Source organism: Odocoileus virginianus, chromosome 17 (assembly GCF_023699985.2).
Source record: "Odocoileus virginianus isolate 20LAN1187 ecotype Illinois chromosome 17, Ovbor_1.2, whole genome shotgun sequence".
Taxonomy (NCBI): domain Eukaryota; kingdom Metazoa; phylum Chordata; class Mammalia; order Artiodactyla; family Cervidae; genus Odocoileus; species Odocoileus virginianus.
This window is the reverse complement of record NC_069690.1, coordinates 25,310,918-25,333,267: the sequence shown is the minus strand read 5'-3', so window position 1 is coordinate 25,333,267 and position 22,350 is coordinate 25,310,918. Positions and strand designations below refer to the sequence as shown.

General features: G+C 49.8%; 3 protein-coding genes and 1 long non-coding RNA gene across 7 annotated transcripts in view; 2 read left to right on the top strand and 2 right to left on the bottom strand.

The window, feature by feature from the left end:
- Nucleotides 1-7,510: 7,510 nt before the first annotated feature.
- MED11 (mediator complex subunit 11) lies at nt 7,511-9,364 on the top strand. Of its 2 annotated transcripts, none has more exons than XM_020912991.2 (3): nt 7,511-7,711; nt 7,869-7,999; nt 8,845-9,364. In XM_020912991.2, exons 1-3 carry the CDS (start codon nt 7,603-7,605, stop codon nt 8,980-8,982), a joined length of 378 nt encoding a protein of 125 aa, XP_020768650.1. In that variant the 5' UTR covers nt 7,511-7,602; the 3' UTR covers nt 8,983-9,364. The 2 variants fall into 2 exon arrangements, with proteins under 2 accessions (XP_020768650.1, XP_020768651.1); XM_020912992.2 differs by having other exon boundaries at nt 7,518-7,687.
- A 529-nt stretch (nt 9,365-9,893) lies between these two features.
- Nucleotides 9,894-13,570, bottom strand: CXCL16 (C-X-C motif chemokine ligand 16). Its single transcript, XM_020912989.2, has 5 exons — nt 13,090-13,570; nt 12,609-12,747; nt 12,209-12,291; nt 10,470-10,874; nt 9,894-10,015 (listed from the first exon to the last, which is right to left on the bottom strand). Exons 1-5 carry the CDS (start codon nt 13,151-13,153, stop codon nt 9,975-9,977), a joined length of 732 nt encoding a protein of 243 aa, XP_020768648.2. The 5' UTR covers nt 13,154-13,570; the 3' UTR covers nt 9,894-9,974.
- Nucleotides 13,571-13,667: 97 nt separating this feature from the next.
- On the top strand, nt 13,668-19,329 carry ZMYND15 (zinc finger MYND-type containing 15). Of its 3 annotated transcripts, none has more exons than XM_070478959.1 (14): nt 13,668-13,736; nt 14,201-14,815; nt 15,230-15,464; nt 15,555-15,710; nt 15,930-16,090; nt 16,600-16,752; nt 17,073-17,153; nt 17,290-17,406; nt 17,526-17,614; nt 17,702-17,800; nt 17,980-18,133; nt 18,213-18,271; nt 18,500-18,660; nt 19,032-19,329. In XM_070478959.1, exons 2-14 carry the CDS (start codon nt 14,230-14,232, stop codon nt 19,201-19,203), a joined length of 2,223 nt encoding a protein of 740 aa, XP_070335060.1. In that variant the 5' UTR covers nt 13,668-13,736; nt 14,201-14,229; the 3' UTR covers nt 19,204-19,329. The 3 variants fall into 3 exon arrangements, with proteins under 3 accessions (XP_070335060.1, XP_020768644.2, XP_020768642.2); XM_020912985.2 differs by having other exon boundaries at nt 13,686-13,769; nt 19,155-19,329; XM_020912983.2 differs by having other exon boundaries at nt 13,686-13,769.
- LOC110150142 (uncharacterized) overlaps nt 15,449-22,350 on the bottom strand; it is a 36,979-nt gene continuing 30,077 nt past the window's right edge. The window contains exons 2-3 of the long non-coding RNA XR_002317660.2: nt 17,919-18,040; nt 15,449-15,719 (exon numbers count right to left, since the gene is read on the bottom strand). This is a non-coding gene — a long non-coding RNA (uncharacterized lncRNA). The remainder of the gene's footprint in view (nt 15,720-17,918; nt 18,041-22,350) is intronic.

The following is a 22,350-nucleotide window of genomic DNA, read 5'->3' as shown; positions in this document are numbered from 1 at the left end:
GTAGCATGTGGGATCTTAGTTCTTCTCACCAGAGGCCCCTGTGCTGGAAGTCCAGAGTCTTAACCACTGGACCGGGGACTTAACCACAAGTCCTTCAACAAATATTTTTAACACATCCTAGGTGCCAACACTGGGCTAAGCGATGGTATGGACCTGGGCCACTACAAACTTAAGGCTTCTAACCTCAGCTGGGCCTTCAATACCTGTTAACTCCCAGTCCCCCTCCCCTCCATGTCCCTGGTCACCTCCTTTCTCCTTCTCCCACCCTACTCACTAATTTTCCAAACCTTTATCACATTCAGAGTGATTTCTCCCCCACTTTTCACAGAGATTAGGCTCTAAAGGATAAATGAATCCCATCTCCTACTGACAAGCACCGACACTGTTTCTCCTACACCACATACCCCCTCCTGGGCCAGGCTAATCCCTCCATCTGTGCTCAGATCACTCCCCTCCCAACTCCTCTGAGACCCTGATTCAGCAAGACGCCCCCAGCTCTTCAACCTCCGCCTCTCTCTCTACTGATTTTTCCTCCATGGTAAATAGACTCGCACAGGTCTCTCTCATTGAAGGAAGAAAGGGAGAGAGGAAGGGAGGAAGGAAAGAAGGGAGAGAGAAAGAAAGAAAACCAAAGAAAAAAACATTCCTCCACACTTGGGACTCTTTCACAGTAAAGTATTTCTCGAGTTTTTCCTCTCTCACTTTTCACGTTCATTTAATTTTTATTTTCAAAGCTGTATACCCACACAGTGGAAGGAGTCAGATACAACTACAAGGCCTATCACAATAAAAAGTAAGCCTGTTCCCTCTCTCCAATTTCCTTTTCCTCACAGGCAACCACTCTCACCTCATTTAGATGTTTCTTTTGGTATTTACTCCGTATCTCCAAACAACATGTTCATTTTGCTACTTCTTTATGCTTCCTGCCATGTAAGGTGAAGTCTGAGCCCCTTTCACCATCCCCGCTGCTCCAGCATGGGATACTCTCTCAAGAGCATTCTGTCAACATTCAGGATTTATTGCAAATGTTATCTGGAGCTGCAGTATGTGGTATATTGTGATTGCACAACTGTTTTCCCTGAACAACTGTCATTTTTAAAAGTAGCTTATTCTCTGAATTTATCATTAATTCTGCACTATATTCTCCTCCAAAAAATCTATGTATTCTCTCAATTCATTTTTAAAAAAAAACAGATATGATATCCTCTATCTCCTTGAAAAAAAAAATCTCTCCAAGAGCCATCTAACTTGGGTCTAACTCTAGTCACCTCCTGAGCAGCATACTTGGGAGACAAACTTGAGACCCTGTACATATCAAAATGTCCTTATTCTGTCTTTGTTATTCATAGTTGAGCTGTTGTGACAGCCTAGATATCCCCCAAAATCTAATCTATTCTCCCATGGTGCTAGAAAAATATTGATAGTCAACCACCTAAGTAAGGAGTGGATTTCTCCAAACCCTGGAGCTGATGTGAGACCACATGACTGAGTTTTCTTCAAAGGAATGTGAGTAAAAATTACATGGGCCACTCCCTAGCCAGACCTCAGAGACAGGTGTGCCTCCTCTATACTTTCTCTTCTGCTTTCCTGCCAGCTGCGATCCATGGATGGCAGCAATCCAGTTATGACACTGCAGACAGCAATGCCCCAGAGCAGTGTTTCTCCATGGTTACTGGGCACACAGAGCATCTGGGGATCTTCAAACACAGATACTGATGCAGTGGGTCTTGGCGGGGCCTGACAGTCTGCTTTTCTAACAAGCATCTAGGTAATGCCAATCTTATGGCCTGAAAAAACAGATTTTTTAAATTAATATATTTATTTGACTATGCCGTATCTTAGTTGCAGCATGTGGGCTCTTTAGTTGTGGCATGTGAACTCTCAGCTGAGGCATGTGGGATCTAGTTCCCTGACCAGGGATCGAACCCTGGCCCTCTAAACTGGGAGTAAGAACTACTTAGCCACTGGACCACCAGGGAAGTTCCATGAAGACCATACTTTTGAGCATAAGAGCCTAAAGGATGGCAGAGTTGCACTGCTAGCCTTGGTCTCTGATTTGTGGAAAATACTGAACTACCCACAATGAACTGTTTTCTGAGAAAAAATTAAGTTCTGTTTGGTTGAACCACTGCGTTTTTAGCCTCCCTGAAGCACAGCTTCAGTAGAGAACTGCAGGCTGGAAACCACATTTCCCCAAAATGTTGAAGGCACTGCTCCACTGGTACAGAGTGTTACTATTCAGAGGCTCAGTGCCATTCTGATTGCTGATCTGTTCTTTCTCTGGAAGCTTTTGCAAGACCTCCTTTTCTGAGACTAGTGATCTGACATTTTATGATGTGCCTTGATGCTAGCCACTTAATGAGCCCTTTTCATCTGAAAACACAGGTCTGTTCCTCCCCTTTACCTTGTTCTCTTACAGAATTTAAGCCCCTGGACTGATTCTCTAATTTTCTCACTTGCTCTTCAACCTTTTGCTCAATGTATTCCTTCCCTCATGGTTTTATTTTAAACTGTGTTTTCTTCCATTCAATCCTCTATTATAATGTGTGCGTGCTAAGTTGCTTCAGTCGTGTCCGACTCTTTGTGACCCTATGGACTGTAGCCCGCCAGGCTCGTCTGTCCATGGGATTCTCCAGGCAAGAATACTGGACTGGGTTGCCATGCCCTCCTCCAGGAGATGGAACCTGAGTTTCTTAAATCTCCTGAATTGGCAGGCAGATTCTTCACCACTAGCGCCACATGGGAAGCCCCAGTCTCTTACCTAATAGCATCAATGTTTTTTTCCTTAAGTTTTACCCTTTGTTATCTAAGGTGTTTGTTTATTTGTTTTCCAGTATATTTTGGTCTCTGCCTTTCAGGTTAGAAAGTTTCAGCAAACATCTGGAAATCCTTTGTTTTAGATCTTTCATCTTTCTTAAAAAAAACTACATATTCTTGTTTCAATATTTATCTGGCTGCGTCGGGCCTTACTGAGTTGGGCATACGGGATATTTCGTCATGGTGCATGGGCATTTCACTGCAGCACAGAGCCCCACAGCTCATGGGCTCAGGAGTTTCAGCACACAGGCTTAGCTGCCCCATGGCACGTGGGCTCTTAGTTGCTGATCAGGGACTGAACCCACGTCCTCGGCCCCAGAAGGGTGATTCTTCACCACTGGACCACCAGGAAGTCCCAGTCTTCTCATCTTTCAGGGGGATGTGCTAAGAAGATGACTAGAAGACCTCAGGATACAGTTGGGACTTACCAACTGTGGGTTTCACTGTCGGGTGATCCAGCTAACTGCTCTGTTGGAGAACCCCTGATGTTAATACCCTTAGGTCTTTTCTCTGAATAGTCAAATTCCCCAGGTAAGAGTCTTTTAGTCTCTGACCTGGAAGGTAGAAGCCTAGTTGTCAGAGTTCTAGAAACCACCACTCAGTAAATAACTCACTCAATCTCTGTCTTCAATACAATCATACCCAGGTGCCCTCCATGAGAAAGACTCTGTTTTCCATCACTAGCAAAGAAACCTCCAGCAATCTGATGAGTTGGGGGTGAGTAGTTGCTGAGACACATGAAGTAAAGGAGGAGATGGGGGTGGGGGGGTCTAATTATTTCAAATAATCCTCCTAATTTTAGTACTACCTACATTCCAGCTAAAATGGACTGGAATGGGTGAAATTTAACTCAGACCATTATATCTACTACTGTAGGCAAGAATCCCTTAGAAGAAATAGAGTAGCCATCATAGTCAACAAGAGTCCGAAATGCAGTACTTGGATGCAATCTCAAAAACGACAGAATGATCTCTGTTCGTTTCCAAGCAAACCATTCAATATCACAGTAATTGAAGTCTACGCCCTGACCAATAATGCTGAAGAAGCTGAACAGTTCTACGAAGACCTACAAGACCTTCTAGAACTAACATCCAAAAAGATGTCTTTTCATTATAGGGGACTGGAATGCAAAAGTAGGAAGTCAAGAGAGACCTGGAGTAAAGGGCAAATTTGGCCTTGGAGTACAGAATGAAGCAGGGCAGAGGCTAACAGACTTTTGCCTAGAGAACTCACTGGTCATAGCAAACACCCTCTTCCAACTACACAAGAGAAGACTCTACACACGGACATCACCAGATGGTCAATGCCAAAATCAGACTGATTATATTCTTTGCAGCCAAAGATGGAGAAGCTCTATACAGTTAGCAGAAACAAGACTGGGAGCTGACTGTGGCTCAAATCATGAACTCCTTATTGACAAATTCAGACTTAAACTGAAGAAAGTAGGGAAAACCACTAGACCATTCAGGTATGACCTAAATCCCTTATGGCTATACAGTGGAAGTGATGAGTAGATTCAGGGATTAGATCTGATAGACAGAGTGCCTGAAGAACTATGGATGGAGGTTTGTGACATTGTGCAAGAAGCAAGAATCAAGACCATCCCCAAGGAAAAAAAGTGCAAAAAGGCAAAATGGTTGTCTGAGGAGGCCTTACAAACACCTATGACAAGAAGAGAGGAGAAAGGCAAAGGAGAAAAGAAAGATATACCCATTTGAATGCAGAGTTCCAAAGAACAGCAAGGAGAGATAAGAAAGCCTTCCTCAGTGATCAAGGCAAAGAAATACAATAGAATGGGAAAAACTAGAGATCTCTTCAAGAAAATCAGAGATGCCAAGGGAACATTTCATGCAAAGATGGGCACAATAAAGGGCAGAAACAGTATGTACCTAACAGAAGCAGAAGATATTAAGAAGAGGTGGCAAGAATACACAGAAAAACTGTACAAAAAAGATCTTCAGGACCCAGATAACCACGATGGTGTCATCACTCACCTAGAGCCGGACATCCTATAATTCAAAGTCAAGTAGGCCTTAGGAAGCATCACTATGAACAAAGCTAGTGGAGGTGATGGAATTCTAGTTGAGCTATTTCAAATCCTAAAAGATGATGCTGTGAAAGTGCTGCACTCAATATGCCAGCAAATTTGGAAAACTCAACAGTGGCTACAAGACTGGAAAAGGTCAGTTTTCATTCCAATCCCAAAGAAAGGCGATGCCAAAGAATGCTCAAAATACCACACAATTGCACTCATCTCACATGCTGGCAAAGTAATGTTCAAAATTCTCCAAGCCAGGCTCCAACAATACATTAACTGTGAACTTCCAGATGTCCAAGCTGGATTTAGAAAAGGAACCAAAGGAACCAGAGATCCAATTGCCAACATACATTGGATCACCAAAAAAGTAAGAGAGTTCCAGAAAAACATCTATTTCTGCTTTATTGACTATGCCAAAGCCAAAGTTTATTGTGGATCACAATGAACTGTGGAAAATTCTTAAAGAGATGGGAATATCAGACCACCTTATCTGCCTCCTGAAAAATCTGTATGCAGGTCAAGAAACAAGAGTTAGAACTAGTCATGGAACAACAAACTGGTTCCAAATTGGGAAAGGAGTACGTCAAGGCTGTATATTTAACTCACCCTGCTTATTTAACTTATATGCAGAGTACATCATGAGAAATGCTGGACTGGGTGAAACACAAGCTGGAATCAAGATTGCTGGGAGAAATATCAATAACCTCAGATATGCAGATGACACCACCCTTATGGCAGAAAGCAAAGAAGAACTAAAGAGCCTCTTGATAAAAGTGAAAGAAGAGAGTGAAAAAGTTGGCTTAAAGCTCAACATTCAGAAAACTAAGATAATGGCATCTGGTCCCATCACTCCATGGCAAATAGATGCGGAAACAGTGGATATAGTCGCAGACTTTATTTTGGGGGGCTCCAAAATCACTGCAGATGATGACTGCAGCCATAAAATTAAAAGACACTTGCTCCTTGGAAGAAAAGGTATGACCAACCTAGACAGCTTATTAAAAAACAGAGACAATACTTTGCCAACAAAGGTCTGTCTAGTCAAAGCTATGGTTTTTCCAGTAATCATGTATGGATGTGAGAGTTGGACTGTAAAGAAAGCTGAGTGCAGAACTGATGCTTTTGAACTGTGGTGCCAGAGAAGACTCTTGAGAGTCCCTTGGACAGCAAGGAGATCGAACCAGTCCATCCTAAAGGAAATCAGTACTGAATAGTCTGATGCTGATGCTGAAGCTGAAACTCCAATACTTTGGCCACCTGATGTGAAGAACTGACTCATTGGAAAAGACCCTGACACTGGGAAAGATTGAAGGCAGAAGAAGAAGGGGATGACAGAAGATGAGATGGATGGATGGCATCACTGACTAAATGGACATGAGTCTGAGTAAACTCCAGGAGTTGGTGATGGACAGAGAGGCCTGGCGCGCTGCAGTCGATGGGGTAGAAGAGTTCGACAGGACTGCACGACTGAACTGACTGACAGCCCAGCTGCACTGTAATGCCATTGATTTAGGGGTAAATCAAGTTGCTTCTAAGCTTTGTTCACTGCTGCTTTAGTTAACCATATGACTTTCTGTTTTCCAGTTTCTATCAAAAGTTTTGCTTTTATTAATAACTCCTCTCTTTCCTTGACCCCTTTCTTAAATCCCCTTCTTGTACAGGATTTAGAAAAAGAGTGAAGTTAAATGCTAGATCCCTCAAATTTAACTAAAAGCCTCCACTCGCTTGCTAACCCTGGGCAAACCGGCTTCATTCTCAACCTTCCCTAAACTGTCAAGATTGATCTTTCCTGAAAGGAAAGATCTTTCCTTTATTTTGCCTTCAAAATAAAGTTCAAATTCCTTAGCTTGCAAGCCATTTTCTGGTCTGGCTCCCCACTCCGATCTCCCCAGTCACACCTAGCCACCAACCACGCTGCGTTCACTCCAGTCAAACTTACTGGACTTCCAATGTGTCGGCCCCTCAGAGCACTACGCGCTCGCTGTGCCTTTCCCTTCTCCACTTCAACCTCTCAGCCACCTGGTTAAGCCCCAAATGCAGTTCAAGCAACATTTCCTCCTAACATTTCCTCCTAGAATCCTTTCTCTGTTCCTAGAAATACACCCTGGGCGTATCCCTAATAAAGCACCTATCCAGTCTCACGTGAGAGTCCACCTCACTCACCTTTGTATCCCCAGAGCCAACCACATAATAAGCAATCAGAGAGGGAAACGGCTGACAGGAGCAAGCGCCTCAGAATATATTGACAGTCCGTGTTTTTGCGGCGCTCCGGATTAGAGGGAAGCGCTGCGGCGAATGTCACACTCACCAAGTCGTTTTCCCCGGGCCCCGATAGGTGGCGGAGTGGGATAGGCAGACAGAGAGTCCATGGCTGTCCAGTCTGTAATACCCCAGAGGTCCTACCATCATCACCTAGCACCCGCAGACGCTCAAGAAATTCTTGTAGAAGAAATTAAACAGACCACAACAGTGTCGTGAAGGTAGACAGGTCTGAATGGCCTTAAGCTGGAGATTTTCCGATACTCCGTCTTACCACAGGTGGTCACGCGGTGGGGTCGCGCAGCAGGGCATGCGCAGGGGACCCTGGTAGTTGTAGTTCACCAGGTGAAACGAGAAGGGAAAGACCACGCTGAGCATCCTGGGAACTGTAGTGTTGGCTAAGGTGCGCCCTCTGCTCAGGCGCAAACCGACAGTCACTTCCGGGCGCTTTTCCGTAGTATTTCTCAAAAGAAAACCCCAGGGTAACGATGGCTACCTACAGCCTGGCGAACGAGCGACTACGCGCCCTGGAAGACATCGAAAGAGAAATTGGAGCCATTCTTCAGAATGCAGGTTCGGGATACGACGACGAGAAGGGTAACGGGCGCGAGAGCAAGCGTGACCGCTTGCACATGGGCGGACCAAATGGGGTTGGAAGGGATCCTAACTGGGTGTAGGGGTGGATGGGGCTGGCCCTGGGGCGGGGCTATACTGGCGGTCTCCGGATAGCCCCGCCCGCTCTCCACTCTGGCAGGTACCGTGATCTTGGAACTGTCCAAGGAAAAAACCAACGAGAGGCTCTTAGACCGACAGGCAGCGGCCTTCACCGCGTCGGTGCAGCACGTGGAGGCGGAGCTGTCGGCTCAGATCCGCTATCTCACTCAGGTGTGTTTGGTGGGACGTGCTACGCTCCTACCCCAGCTCTCTGCCTTAGCCTTATTCTTCAAGAGTACCGGGCAGGGCTTTGGTCCCCGGAGCCAAGCAAGACCAGCCCTACCCAGCAGGCCCGTCGATCCTGGCAGCATCCCTCCCTTCCAGGACAGGTTTCTTGTGTCACTGAGTTGCATCACATGAGCCAGTGGATGGAAAAGTCCTGGGAGAGGTCATCTAAACAATACGAAAGCTATAGGATTTGCCCTTAGACATTTGACCTGATCTCAAGTGTATAGCGCCCCAGATGGCTACTTCATAAGAAAAGGAACAGGACTGAAAGGGTTCTGAGGTTATTAAAACAGGAAGCACCATGTACTAAACTTGTACAGTGTGCTAGACATTCTGCATTATCTAATCCTATAACAACTCTGAAAAGTGAAACTGTTAGTCTCTCAGTTGTGTCCGACTCTTTGTGACCCTGTGGACTGTAGCCCGCCAGGCTCCTCTGTCCATGGAATTTCCCAGGCAAGAATACTGGAGTGGGTAGCCATTCCATTCTCCAGGGGATCTTCCCGACCCCGGGTCAGGATTGAAGCCGGGTCTCCTGCATTGCAGGCAGACTCTTTACCATGTGAGCCATCAGGGAAAACCATAACAACTCTAGGAAGTAGTTACAGTCATCCCCACTTTACAGAGGAGGTTAATAGAAGTACAATGATGTGCCTTAGGTAATCCAGCTAATCTTCTGGCATAGCAGATTTAAACTCAGGGAAGAAATGAGGCAAAAGACCAGATGACTTGTTGGGGAGATGGCAGAGGGAAGGGGTGCTTCACTGATCCATCTGAATGTCCTGTAGGTGGCCACAGGGCAGCCCCACGAGGGCTCCAGCTACTCTTCGAGGAAGGACTGTCAAATGGCCCTGAAGCGAGTGGACTATGCTCGCCTCAAGCTCAGTGAGGTGGCCCGAACCTGTGAGCAGATGCTGGAGAACTAGGCCAAGCCGGTGAACAGCTTGGAGGGAGAGCTCCACATACACCCCAGAGCAGAATCTGGAGAGTGTGGGCTGTCCTGTACCTGCCATACTGGTCAGAGGCCATGAGGACAAGGGTGCAGAAGGTGCGAAGGAAGACACTTAGAGACCAAGCCCATGCACAGCTGTGCCCTGGCTCCTCCAGCACGTTGCTCCTGCCATGTGCTTCACTGAGTATGGACAAGCTCAGACAGGCGATGGAGACTTAGACACCCAACCCACTTCCTCATGTCCCTGCCCCAGGCTTCCCGCAGACTTGGACCAAGGAAGACACATTTTTGGTTCACTGAAAAAGACAAAATGAGAACTAAGGGTTTTGCTAATAAAAATAATAACACTAAAACAAGGAACTCAGACTCTCATTGGGGCATATATGGTGATGTAAGGGGTAAAGGAAGAAAAACCAGGCTGCATGGCAGCTGCTGAGGAGGGAGGGTGGAAAAGCCCAGGCCTTTACTGTGGGGTCAGGGCAGGAAGCAGGAGAGGGTGGAAGCTAGGGAGGAACACTGGTGTGGTGTGAAGTGACAAGAGCAAGATATACGGGTCATGGGACATGGAGGCTGGTGGGGGTTGGGAGGAGATGTTGAGGGGGAAGACGCCAGGTGGCCACCAGCAGAGAAGCTGAAGCCAAGAATCAGGCATGATTAGGGGGCAAGGGCATAAGACCCATGTCTGCAGAAAGAAGAGCCAAAAATTATAAAAATAAGTTTTAGTAGTTAAAAAATATGGACTGTATACAAGACATAAAATAAACAGTGATTTTTATATCATGGTATAGAAGAAATCCAAAAGAACAGAGGAAAGGTCTAAGGGAGGTCAGTGGCTGGTTAGTTGTGAATTAAACACTGACCAATAAGTAAAGAGTGTCTGCCATGTGCCAGAAATTGTTCTAGTATATTAATTGATGCTGAATAAATCATAATCTACCCTCAGAAGATTCCATTCTGTGCACTGGTTCATCTGTTGCAGCTGTATAAGTATAATGAAGCTTCAGGATCTGGGAAAGATAAAGAAATTAACAGATGAGCTCTGAGATCAAGGGAAGTTGGGTAGGGTATTAGGGGCAAGGGGTGACAGCTTAAACTGGGGAATCAGAGTCCAAAACATTAGCTATAGACCAGGTATACAGCAGGTGCTCAACAGTAAAGATCTGTGAATTGAATGAATGGCTCCCACCTTCCTCCACAGCTTCATCTCCCACTAGTCTGCTCTAGCTGCCATCTTGATGTTGCTCCAAGCACTGCCTGGCTTCGAGGGCTGGCCCCCGGGCCTGTGATGGCGTCCCTCCCTCCCCACTCTGTAGTCGGGCTGACTCTTCACTCATCGCCTGTGGTCCATGGTGCAGGCATTGTCTGTATCTGTCTCTGGGTCTGCCTGAGAGCTACTGCTGGCAGAATCCCTGCCAGGAAGGCTCTGGGTCCCTGGAGGAGGGGTTCAGAAGCCCAGTTTACCTGGGGGATGCTTCAGGGACTGCTTCCTCCTCCGCTTGCACACCACGTAGAGTAGGACTCCAGTGAGGAGGAAAATGATGGCCAAGAGGCACAGCACAGGCACCAAGGCTGATGTCCCAGCTGCAGGACCCACTTTTTCTTTCAGCTGCTTCTGGTTCTCCCTAGCCTCAGGCTCTGCCCCCAGACTGTGGCCCGAAGTGTATGTGGTAGTTTCATGGGTGGGGATGTGATTGCTGTCCAAGGACAGTGCTCCTTCCAGAGGGGTGGGTTGCTGGGTACGCTGCAGGGTGGATGGCAGGTACGTCCTGGAAGTGGTGACTGTGTCTGTGGGCTCAGGAAGCTGGGTGCTGCGAAGAGGTGCATCCCCGTGGCCAGCCACCACCCTAGCTTGAGCATGTCCACATTCTGAAGAAGCAAGAAGTGAGGAATCAGGGCTACAAGGGGACAAGGTGAAGAACTAGATAAGAGGGCAGGGTAGCGGGTCAAGGAGAACATCAAGGGAACAGCTGAAGGCCAGGAAAGGAGGGTAGAGGGAAAATATGGGGAGATGGAAGTGAGTAACTACAACATGGAACCCCTGGGGCGATCATGCCCTGGAAAGTCAGGAGACCCTGGTTAGAACCCAGACTCTGCTACAAAGTAGCTGTGACCTTGCCCCTTGTCTCCTAACCTCTCTGGGGTTCATTTCTTTTAGCTGTATCTTAGGGATAATTTTAGTAACAAAGGCCAGAGTAGCCAGGAAGAGTAGATGAAATCAGATAGGTGCTGGGACCTGGAAGAACACTTGGTGTTTTAATGGTTGTGTAATTATTTTAGGAGTAAAATACAACCAGCATATCAAATTTGTGACTTCACAGGTGCTCCTGTTTAGGACAAGTTGCCATTAAGTTTTTCAAAAGTGGCTGTATACACTTATTTATTCATTTTGTTGTTTTAAAATTTTACCTCAAAGGAACAATAAAATACAGAACTCAATCCTTAATAATATACATGGTGAAATGTCTGGGAATAAAATATAATCAAGCCTGCACTTACTTGGAAGTGCACCAAAAAGATATTAGGCAGATCGATGAGGGATAGAGGGATGCATAGACAGATGGGTGGGCAATAAAGCAAATATAGTTAAAATGCCTTAAACTCGATATTGTAAAATATGAAATAAATTTGCTTTATTATGGACATATATAAAATACATCAAATATAAAAATCAAACATTATAGAATTAGGTGGTGGTTATATGGATGTTCACTGGAAAAATCTTTCAATTTTTGTACATGTCTTCAAATTTCCATAATAAAATTGTTCTTATTGTTTAGTCATCAAGTCATGTCTGACTCTTTTGCAGCTCCATGGACTGTAGCCCATAAGGCTCCTCTGTCCATGGGATTTCCCAGTCAAGAGTGCCATCTCCTTCTCCAGGGGATCTTTTCAACCCAAGGATAGAACCCACTATCTCCTGCAATGGCAGGTAGATTCTTTACCTCTGAGCCACTGGGGAAGCCTCCACCATAAAATACTGGAACATAAAAATAGTGCCTTGATTTCAAGAACAACATTAAGTAAATGCACAGTGATAGGATGCATTGGCAAAAATCATGAAAGTGATGGTGAAGCATTTATGGTAAACAGGAACTTAAGTCAAAGTATACTGAAGAGGAAAGGGCTGAGGCAAAGAAGGGTGTAAGGTGGACCCACGGAGCCCTGGGGACAGGGCCTGGGGAAGAGGGGAAAGCTCTCACCTCCACTATCAAAGCAGTGCATCAGTTCCTGAACCCAGCGGTCAGTGCTGCCTCCACATACATTTCTGTAGGGTAGCTGGAACCTGAGGAACGACCTGGTCTCAGATGTGTCCCCGCTCTCTGCCCCACCCCGCTATTCTCAGCTCTTTCCTGGTTCCAGAAGTGAGGTCACTCCCGAGCGTCAGCAGTTTCTGCTGGGACTGGGAAATTCCAGGTAGGTGGGACAGGGGAAAAGGGAAACTGAAGGTGCAACGAATTAGGGCGAACGTGACCTGAAGGAGTGGGGCGGGGGCTAGACGCCCTCCCAGAAGGAGATCGAGTTTGACCAGAGGATCCTGAAGGGCGGGGGCGGGGGTGTGTGTACAGACGCAGCCCTCCCATGGGTGGGTGGTGAGATTACCTGACGTAGGAAATACAGCGCTGATATGCCTTCAGGTATTTTCGGAGATTTCCCAAGAGTTGCTCGATTCGGGGGGAATGGGAAGTGACTCTAAGATCGCAGAGACAACGTCCAACCTTGCTGCCTTCGTTGCCTTTGCCTGAGCGGGACGGAAGTGGTTCTCACAGGCCCCCGGTTCAAGGGACTCATGCAGCTGCTACTAAGACTTCAACCCACAGCCTCGCTACAGCGTCTCCCCTAAACCCCAGGATCTGAGCCCCGACCCCGGCTCAACCCACGCTTCACTCTCCCCAAATATGTCCGTAATCACACCTGGACCCTGGTGTTCCCCAGCCCATCCCCAACCCCAGGCAGCTGGCCCTCCCCCTGCCCCGGCTGCCTTGGGGACCCTGGCTCCCCACTTACTCAAATCAACCCCGCGGCGCTAGCGCCTCCCTCCCATTTCCTTCCCCGGATACGGGGATCCGAGCCCTTGACGAACCTGGAGAAGTGGGATAAGCTACAAACAGTAGGACCAAGAGGAACCGGGTTGCCCGGCCCAGCATCTCTGCCCGCCGCGTTCTGACTCCCCGACGTTCTCCGGAGCCGGACGACCAGCCGGTTTCTCAGTGGCTTTCGCTTCCTTCTCCCGCTTCGCCTGTGATTCCGCGGGACACGGCGGTCGTCGGCGCCGGGGCTCGGCCGGCTGAGGCAGGTCGCGAGGGGACAGCGCGTCCCTCCCGGCGTCCTCACCGTCTCAAATCGACAGTGGGGTCAGTACCGTCGCAACCGCGTGATCGCCGGCCTGGGGGCGGCGGGGAAACTCCGGGAGGTGGAGCACCCCTGCACCCAGCCCAGAGCCTCGTCGAAGGGGTAGCCAGGAAGCCCAGGGTGCACGGCTAGGCGCGGCTGGACCGCAGCACTGCCCCGCCCGCCGCAGGTCCGTCCCTGTGACCTGCTCCTTAGAGAGGTTTTCACGTTTTGACCCAGGTCCTCTCACGTGGCCGGAGTGACTGGCAGCACCAGTCCGCGCGCCCCGCGGCGCAGACACTGACCCGGGCGCCTCCGCGCTGCGCAAGACTTTGGGGCGTGGCCACCCGAGCAGCCGCCCGAGGGCTCGGGCAGCCTGACGTCACACCGCACCCCGAGGTATTTACCTTCGAAAAGTGGTGGCGGCTGCAGGTACCGGAGCAGTGGAGCGGCCGGGGCGGGGGCTAGGTGTACTGGGGTTCATCGCCAACCCTAACCCGGTCCAAGGCAAAGGGATGCCCTGCCTCTGATGCTCCTCCCACACCCCACAGACAGTCCAAAACTCTTCCCCATAGGATTAACTCTCTCCCACTTCGATCCTCAATTCAATTCAGCCCCTACCTTTGAGGGTTTGAACCTCAGATTTGGAGCCCCAAATACTGTCTCCCTCCTGACTACTCACTTATAACCCTAGTCACCCACTTTCAAGTCTGGCCCCGTTCTCATCTTGAACTTGCATCCTCAGCCCTGAAAACTCTTTTCTGGCTCCCAACATCCATCCATAGATACCACCCTAAGGGACCCCTCCAACCCACACCATCCCAGGTGCCTCTCCCTCACCATACATCCCTTCCTCTGCTCAGTCTGACCCAGGCCCTGTGCCCCTGAAGACATGGAGTTTGTGTCTGGATACCGGGATGAATTCCTTGATTTTGCTGCCCTCCTCTCTGGCTGGTTCCGCAAGTTCGTGGCAGAGCGCAGGGCTGTAGGGACCAGCCTTGAGGGTCGCTGGCGGCAGCTGGAGGCTCAGATCAGAAGGTTGCCCCAGGACCCGGCCCTTTGGGTGCTCCACGTCTTGCCCAACCGCAGTGTGGGCATCAGCCTGGGGCAAGGGGCAGAGCCAGGCCCTGGATCAGGCCTGGGGGCTGCCCGGCTGCTGGGAGATGAGCCCCCACTCCACCTGCGAGACCTAAGTCCCTATGTCAGCTTTGTCAGCCTGGAGGAAGGGGAGGAAGGAGAGGAGGAGGAGGAGGAAGAGGAACAAGAAGAGAATGGAGAGGAGGAGGGTGCAGGCACCAAAAAGGTAGAAAAAGAGGAGGATGGGGAGCCGGCCCCTAGCAGCAGGGAGTCCCCCAAGGAAGCCACCCCTCCAGGGGAGCCAGAGGAGGCCGAGCAGGAGGCTGGAGGTGGCGAGGATGGCCAAGAGGACAGGGCAGAAGACGAACCAGGGCCTGAGAGGAGAAAGGGACGGAGAAGTGGTAAGAACCCAGGATGACCCTGCCATGCCCCCTGCCCAGCAGACCCCCGTTCTGAAGCCCTCCTCTGCCCCCTCAGAACACAGTTAGGAGTCACACATGGGTGGTCCTCAGGCCACTCTGGCCTGAAAAGATGTTTTCATTGATCCACATTTTTTTTTTAAGTCTCACCAACTTTAAACATTAAAAGAAAAAATAATTCCAGAAGTCAGGAGTTAACACCTCAAGAAAAATGTGAAGTTCCCACAGCACACCCCCACATTTCTGCCCGGCGGCAAATGCTCGTTCTCTGCTGTCCCCTTCCAATGAGGCCTGCCCTCCTACCTAGTCCCCTCTCCTACCCCAGAAGTGTCTGATTTGGTACCCTGACCCTGACAATCTTCCCCCTCCACCCCCGGCTTTTCCTGTCTTCCACAGATGCTGCCCCCTTGCACCTTTCCTGCCTCCTACTGGTGACGGATGAACATGGCACCATCCTGGGCATTGACCTGCTGATGGAAGGAGCCCAGGGGAGCACAGGCAGGGGCTCAGGGCCTGAGAACCTGGCTCCTCGAGCCTATGCTCTCCTCTGCCACAGCATGGTCTGCCCCATGGGCTCTGGAGACCCCCGAAAGCCCCGACAGCTTACTGTGGGAAATGCCCAGCTGCATCGGTACAGAAAGCTGGTAGAGAGTGGGGAAGCCTAAGAGCCTGGGCTCCTGAGCCCCACTCCCAACCTGATGCCGTCTCCACCCCCATTCAGGGAGCTGGAGAATCTAGTCCCAAGGCTGGGAGTGAAGTTAGCCAAGACCCCGATGCGGACGTGGGGCCCCCGGCCAGGCTTCACCTTTGCCTCCCTCCGGGCTCGAACCTGCCATGTTTGTCATAGGCACAGCTTTGAGGTGAAACTGACACCCTGGTGAGCAACCTGCAAAGACAGAGAGGGGGAGGAAGGGCAGGCAAACAGAGAGAGAATGAGGAACAGAGAAACAAGAAGACGAAAAAATACCATGCCGTGATAGGCAAAGAGAGTACAAACAGACTGAGTGACATATGGGCAGCTGCAGGACAGATGGACAGCAGACAGGGGACCTACATACACTAACACGGGGTACCCCACCACCTCCTATGACCCCAGCCCACAGTGCGGTGCTGTCTTGTACTGTGGAGAGGCTTGTCTCCGTGCGGACTGGAAGCGATGCCCAGATGACGTAAGCCACCGATTTTGGTGCCCAAGGCTTGCAGCCTTCATGGAGAGGGCTGGAGAACTGGCAACCCTGCCTTTTACCTACACTGCAGGTATCATAAGGAGGTCAGAATGGATGGGGGAAGCGGAACCAGGTCTTTGGAACAAGGGTCCTGGGCTTGAAGGTTAAGTGCCTGTTATTTCAGAGTCTTGATCCCTGGAGTAACAGCTGAGAGCTGGGTATTTGGGGCTGGGAGCTAGACCCCTGGGGCTGGAGATAGCCTCTCTGGCTGGAGGACAGAGTGCCCAGGTCCCTGAGAGAACTTAGGGGATTCAGGTAGAGATACAAATACTTGCTTCTCAGCTTCACAAGCTGGCAACCTGAAACAAATCACTTTACTTCTTAGAGTTTTTCCTCACCACTAAAACAGGCAGATTAGCAAATGTTAAAACCCGGAATTGTTATATGGCTTCTGTGGACTATGCTGTCCACTCAGGAATGTTAGTTCTCTGCCTGACTGGAAGCAGACTCGGGCCCAGGGTCCTGGGGAGAGGCTGCGGTGAGCCCAAGTCCAGAATCCTGGCCACCGGGCCCTCAACCCCTCCCTTCATCCTTCTCCAGAGGTGACCAGTGAAACCTTTAACAAGGAGGCCTTTCTGGCCTCCCGCGGCCTCACTCGTGGCTACTGGACCCAGCTCAGCATGCTGATTCCAGGCCCTGGTGCCCCCAGGCACCCAAGGGGCAGCACACCCTCCCTCAGCCTTCTTCTCCATGGTGCGTGGGGCCGCTCTCCAGGCATGAGTCCCTCAGACTAGAGGGCAGGAGGGGAGACCAAAAAGTTGTCCAGATCCTAGATAACCCCTCCACATACACACCAGATCCCCCCGCCCCCAGCACCAGGGCACTGCCTGCCCCTTCCCAACCCTCAGAAAAGTCACCCCTGCCCACCCTCTCCAGAAGCCCCATCCCTAGGCAGTTCCCCAGCCCCCTGCTGCAGCTCCAGGTCCTCTCAGGGAACACAGCTCCTTTGGAAGAAGGAAGCAGCCAGGTGGGGATCTCCCTGACACCAGGCTCATCGTCTTTCATCCTCACAGGAGATCCTTACCAGCCTTTCCAGGGGTATGAGCCCGCCCTGATGCCTCCAGTGCCCCCAGATTCACCCAGGGGCCTCTTTGGTGAGCCGGAGGGGCCCTGAGGGAGCTAGTGGTGGGGGTGCGATCTGGAGGGTCAGAGGTCTTGGGTGGCTGAGAAAGGAGGCTGTCAGACTGGAGGGGGCCTGAGGTCAGGTTCCCAGTAGCCTACTCTCCCCAGGCTCGTGGCAGGATTACTACACGTGGCGGGGCCTCAGCTTGGACTCCCCCATGGCCGTGCTCCTCACCTACCCGCTGACTGTGTACTACGTCATCACCCACCTGGTGCCCCAGTCCTGTAAGGAGAGCCAAGGCAGGGGGGAGGACTGCGTGGAGCAGAGGGGCCAGGTGGCTGGCAGGGGACAGGAGGGAGGGGAGGAGAAGGCCATATTTTTAAGTGTCTAGCTTATCACCCAGTCCCTGAGCTCAACATCCAGAACAAACAGTCACTGAAAATCCACGTGGTGGAGGCTGGGAAGGAGTTTGACCTTGTCATGGTGTTTTGGGTAAGCCCCTCCAGGCCTGAAGAGTGGGCGTGTGGGTGTGGAGGTGGACACGGGGTGGGACCCAGATTCGTCCTCTTTGCCCTTCAGGAACTCTTGGTCTTGCTCCCCCATGTGGCCCTGGAGCTGCAGTTTGTGGGTGATGGCCTGCCCCCCGAAAGTGACCAGCAGCACTTTACCCTCCAGAGGGTGAGGGTTGAGTACCCCCTCCCCCTGCCCCTCACCCCAGTCTCCAGACTTGGTCCCCTTGCTGTCATCCTGGTTGGGCTGTGCCCTTCTGATCCCTGCCTTCTCTCCCCTGTTTTACCTGACACATCTTCCAGCACCATCACTTCCACTGGCTTCTCTTCCCCCTTCTGACTCTCCAGGATGGCCCTGAAGTATCTGTCCGCCCTGGTTCTGGCGTATCAGCACGGCTCAGCTCTGGGACTAAGGAGAAGGGGGTCCACAGAGACCTGCAGATCAAGGTGTCTGCAAGGCCCTACCACCTGCTCCAGGGGCCCAAGCCTGACTTGGTCATTGGTAAGAGCCGGGGGTGGGAGCGTGGAGGTGGGAGGAGGCCATGGAAGCTAGCTTCTCCCTGCTCTCCTTCCCTCCGCAGGCTTTAACTCTGGCTTTGGACTAAAGGACACTTGGCTGAGCTCGCTGCCCCGGTTACAGGTGGGTGATGGGGCAAACGAGACCTTCTCTCACCTGCCGCCTGGTCCCTTATTTTCTGAAAGTGTCTTCTTCCCCATCATCTGCTCCACAGACTAGGGTGCACCCACGGGTCCTCCTGGACCCTGTGTCTGCCTCGTGCCTCTCCCCATCCCAGTCCTCTGGGTCCCCGGGAGGTATATGGGGGTGGGAGCTTTTCTGTGAGTGTCTGAGGCCCCGCTCCCACCCCAGTCCCTCCGAGTGCCGGCCTTCTTCACCGAGAGCAGCGAGTATGGCTGTGTGATGGACGATCAGACCATGGCGGTGGCCACAGGAGGGGGGACCAGCCCTCCACAGCCCAACCCTTTCCGCTCCCCCTTTCGCCTCAGAGCGGCAGACAATTGCATGCCCTGGTAAGGCCTTCGTACTCTCTGGCTGCTCATCCTGAAAAGCCCACCTCAACCCTCGTCTCTAGGGTCCTGGGGCCCTCCTGGCCCAGCCCTACCCCCTGCTTCCTCCGCCCTCACTCCTCACGACCCCCACTGGAGAGTCTCGACAACGCCCACACACCCCTCTTTAGAACCAGCTCACAAAATCTCTCTAACCCCTGGTCCTCTACCCACCAAAATATAGACCTGATTACACCCTGGCTGGCCCGCGGAGCCCTAAGCCTAGCACGCACCCCCCCCCACCCCCCCCTCGGGAACGCAGAATTTAGAAGCCCCGACCCTTGGGGGTATCCCAGCCTCTTGGCCCCGCCCCTGATGGAGCCACGCCCCCTCAGGTACTGCAACGCTTTCATCTTCCACTTGGTCTACAAGCCCTCGCAGGGAAGCGGGGCCCGCCCGGCGCCAGGGCCGGTGATTCCGGCCCCAACTCCTACCGCCCCTCCCGCCCCCGCCCGTAGGCGCCGAGGAGAAAAGAAACCTGGGCGGGGGTCCCGCCGGCGCAGGTGAGGGCCGAGAGATAGCAGTCCACCCTCTTCCCCCGACACGCCTCAGAAAGGAACACGAAACAGGGGAGGCCGAGGGCGAGGCCGGTTGACGGAACACGAAAAGCTGAATAAAATTACTTGTTTGAAATCACTGAGTCAACGGCTCATCTTTGGGTCCTTAAATGGAGAGAGGAGAAAAAGGATTTAAGGACGACATTTTCCTCCAGCTTTCTTCAGTTCCTCGACCGCCATCCCCTCTCTCTTTGCTTGGGATTCTAACCTTCCTGGGTAATCCCGTGCGTGCGTGCGTGCTAAATCGCTTCAATCGTGTCATGGTAGCCCGCTAGGCTCCTCTGTCCATGGGATTCTCCAGGCAAAGATATTGGAGTGGGTTGCCATTTCCTTCTTCAGGGGATCTTCCCGACCCCAAACTTCTTCTAATGTGTGTTGATAAGACACTTCCCGGCCCCAGGAACAATCAGGGACCGGATCCAAGTCAAGATAAGACCAAGAAACAGAAAGTGACTTCTCTGGGGGGAGTGGTGGGGGAGGGGGCGCGGGAGCAGGGGAGGCATACAACCTCCTTGGGGCCGCACAGCCTTGGTTTAGATTCAGTGAAAGCCCCAGGCCACCCACCTGTCCAGCTTAGAAACCTCTTGGCCATCCTTGACTCCACCTTCTCTCATCTTTCATGTCCCATAAGAACCAACTCAAGCTGAATGAGACTGCTAGTCACTCAACGTCCAGCAGTTTATGTCCAGTCCCACTGAAAAACGCCCCCTGTATCTCCTATTCCTTCCAAAACAGACATTCAAAACATTATTCTCTGCTTAAATCCCTTCAGTGACTTTCTCCTACTTTTTAAAATACCCATAAGCATAAGCTGGGCCTAAAGATGCTTGTCACAAAGTATAGAAATGGAAAAAATAGTGGAGAAACCTGGCAGACACCCTCTGAATCAACTGACAAAGATGTATGAGAAATAAGAAGTCATGCTGACATCATACTACCTGACCTGATGCAATGACAAGGCCACAATCCCATCCCCTCTGTAGTATTTTCCCCCAAATCCATAACTTTAGACTAATCACAAGAACACATCAGGAAAAAAAAAATCCTGGGACAGTCTACAAAACACCTGACCACTATTTTCAAAAGTATAAGTCACAAAAAGCAAAGAAAAACCAAGAAAGACTAACAAATTGGTAGAGACTAAGGAGACATGACAATTAAATAGGTTATAGTATCCTGGATTGGATCTTGAATGGAAAAAAAAAAAAGAATGGGAAAACTGGAGAAATGTGAATAGTCTGCTATTTAGCTAGTGGTATTATATCAATGTTAACTTCTTAGTTTTGATAAACATATCATGGTCATAGAAGAAGTAACATTAAAGGAAGATGGATGAGGAGTATTTGGGAACACTCTAGTGTCTTTGCCAAAATCACTGCAGATGGTGACTACAGCCATGAAATTAAAAGACGCTTGTTCCTTGGAAGAAAAGCTATGACCAACCTAGACAGAATATTAAAAAGCAGAGACATTACTTTACCAACAAAGGTCCATTTAGTCAAAGCTATGGTTTTTCCCGTAGTCATGTATGGATGTGATAGTTGGACTATAAAGAAAGCTGAGCACAGAAGAATTGATGCTTTTGAACTGTGGTGTTGGAGAAGACTCTTGAGAGTCCCTTAGACTGCAAGGAGATCCAACCAGTCAATCCTAAAGGAAATCAGTCCTGAATATTCATTGGAAGGACTGATGCTGAAGCTGAAACTTCAATAGTTTGGCCACCTGATGCAAAAAAACCTACTCATTGGAAAAAACCCTGACACTGGGAAAGATTGAAGGCGGGAGGAGAAGGGGATGACAGAGGATGAGATGATTGGATGGCATCACTAATGCAATGGATGTGAGTTTGAGTAGGCTCAAAGTAGGGAGTTGGTGATGGACAGGGAACCCTGGCGTGCTGCAGTCCACGGGGTCACAAAGAGTCAGACACGACTGAGTGACTGAACTACTGAGTGTCTTTGCAATCTACCTATAAATATAAAATTATTTCAAAATAAAATGTTTAGAAGATCAGACTCTTTAGTATGGCCTATAAAGTACCTCTCTTTCCATTATCCTCTTTTTTTCTAAATATTTTATTATCTAAGTTTCCAAATGCACAGAAACCCTGGAAGACTCGGCAGAATGAATCTCTATGTACCCATCACCCAACTTCGACAATCACCAGCATTTTTCAGTTTTATTATTATTCCTTGTGATGATGTGACAATATAACAAATATATATTTGGTCTGCATCCTCCATTCTTGGCAAGAGAGCCTCTATGACCTGAGTGATAGAGGTGAGAGGAGCCTCTTTTGTTATTTGCAATAAGCCCCTTACAACCATACCTGAGTTTATTCTAATAAGGTGACTCTGGATGAGTATTTAGCTTCAGGATGGAGGTTAGATACCAGAGCAACCAACCACGTGAGTTATATCCTTTATAGTAAATCAGTAATAATTAGTATTATTACTAATTCTGAGTTCTGTGAGCAAAAATTACAAATGGAAATGGAATTTAGAGTTGGAGTCAAGCCCAGAAAGTTGTTTCACTAGAGGCATGTGTGTGTGTGTGTAGTCACATAGCCTGTCCAACTCTTTGTGACCCCAAGGACTGGGGTTGCCAGGCTCTTCTGTCCATGGAATTCTCCAGGCAAGAACATTGTAGTGCGTTGCCATTTCCTTCTCCAGAGATCTTCCTGACCCAGGAATCGAAGCTGGGTCTCCTGCACTGCAGGTGGATTCTTTACTGTTTGAGCCATCAGGGAAGAGCAGAAGGAAGCGCAAACCAAGAAGAAAAAAGATGTGAAGTATGCATCCCTTGGTGATTATTTGTAATAGCTATAATCAAACTTAAAAAAGAGTTCTGGTTTGGACTTTGATGCTAGACTAAGTTCAGATTTGGGTCAGCCTGAATTTTGGCCACTAGCCTTAAAGCTATCCTCTAAGTAAAAAATTAGGCTGGGACAACAGAATGTACCTCTAAGTCTCCTGGTCACCAAGAGAGTAGTTAGCATGCATGCTCATGCATGCTGATTCTTTGCAACCCCATGGACTGTAGCCTCTGTCCATGGGGTTTTCCAGGCAAGAATATTGGAGTGGGTTGCCACTTCCTC

What these genes read in the sequence shown, in the direction of transcription:
- MED11 (XM_020912991.2), top strand. Translation starts at nt 7,603, where the DNA reads ATGGCTACCTACAGCCTGGCGAACGAGCGACTACGCGCCCTGGAAGAC. An exon ending in GGGATACGACGACGAGAAGG is followed by an intron (nt 7,712 to 7,868) that starts GTAACGGGCGCG and finishes CCACTCTGGCAG; the next exon opens with GTACCGTGATCTTGGAACTG. An exon ending in AGATCCGCTATCTCACTCAG is followed by an intron (nt 8,000 to 8,844) that starts GTGTGTTTGGTG and finishes AATGTCCTGTAG; the next exon opens with GTGGCCACAGGGCAGCCCCA.
- ZMYND15 (XM_070478959.1), top strand. Translation starts at nt 14,230, where the DNA reads ATGGAGTTTGTGTCTGGATACCGGGATGAATTCCTTGATTTTGCTGCC. An exon ending in TTCACCCAGGGGCCTCTTTG is followed by an intron (nt 17,154 to 17,289) that starts GTGAGCCGGAGG and finishes TACTCTCCCCAG; the next exon opens with GCTCGTGGCAGGATTACTAC. An exon ending in AGCACTTTACCCTCCAGAGG is followed by an intron (nt 17,801 to 17,979) that starts GTGAGGGTTGAG and finishes CTGACTCTCCAG; the next exon opens with GATGGCCCTGAAGTATCTGT.
- CXCL16 (XM_020912989.2), bottom strand. Translation starts at nt 13,153, where the DNA reads ATGCTGGGCCGGGCAACCCGGTTCCTCTTGGTCCTACTGTTTGTAGCT. An exon ending in AGCTTATCCCACTTCTCCAG is followed by an intron (nt 12,748 to 13,089) that starts GTTCGTCAAGGG and finishes CGTCCCGCTCAG; the next exon opens with GCAAAGGCAACGAAGGCAGC. An exon ending in CGCTGTATTTCCTACGTCAG is followed by an intron (nt 12,292 to 12,608) that starts GTAATCTCACCA and finishes GTCGTTCCTCAG; the next exon opens with GTTCCAGCTACCCTACAGAA.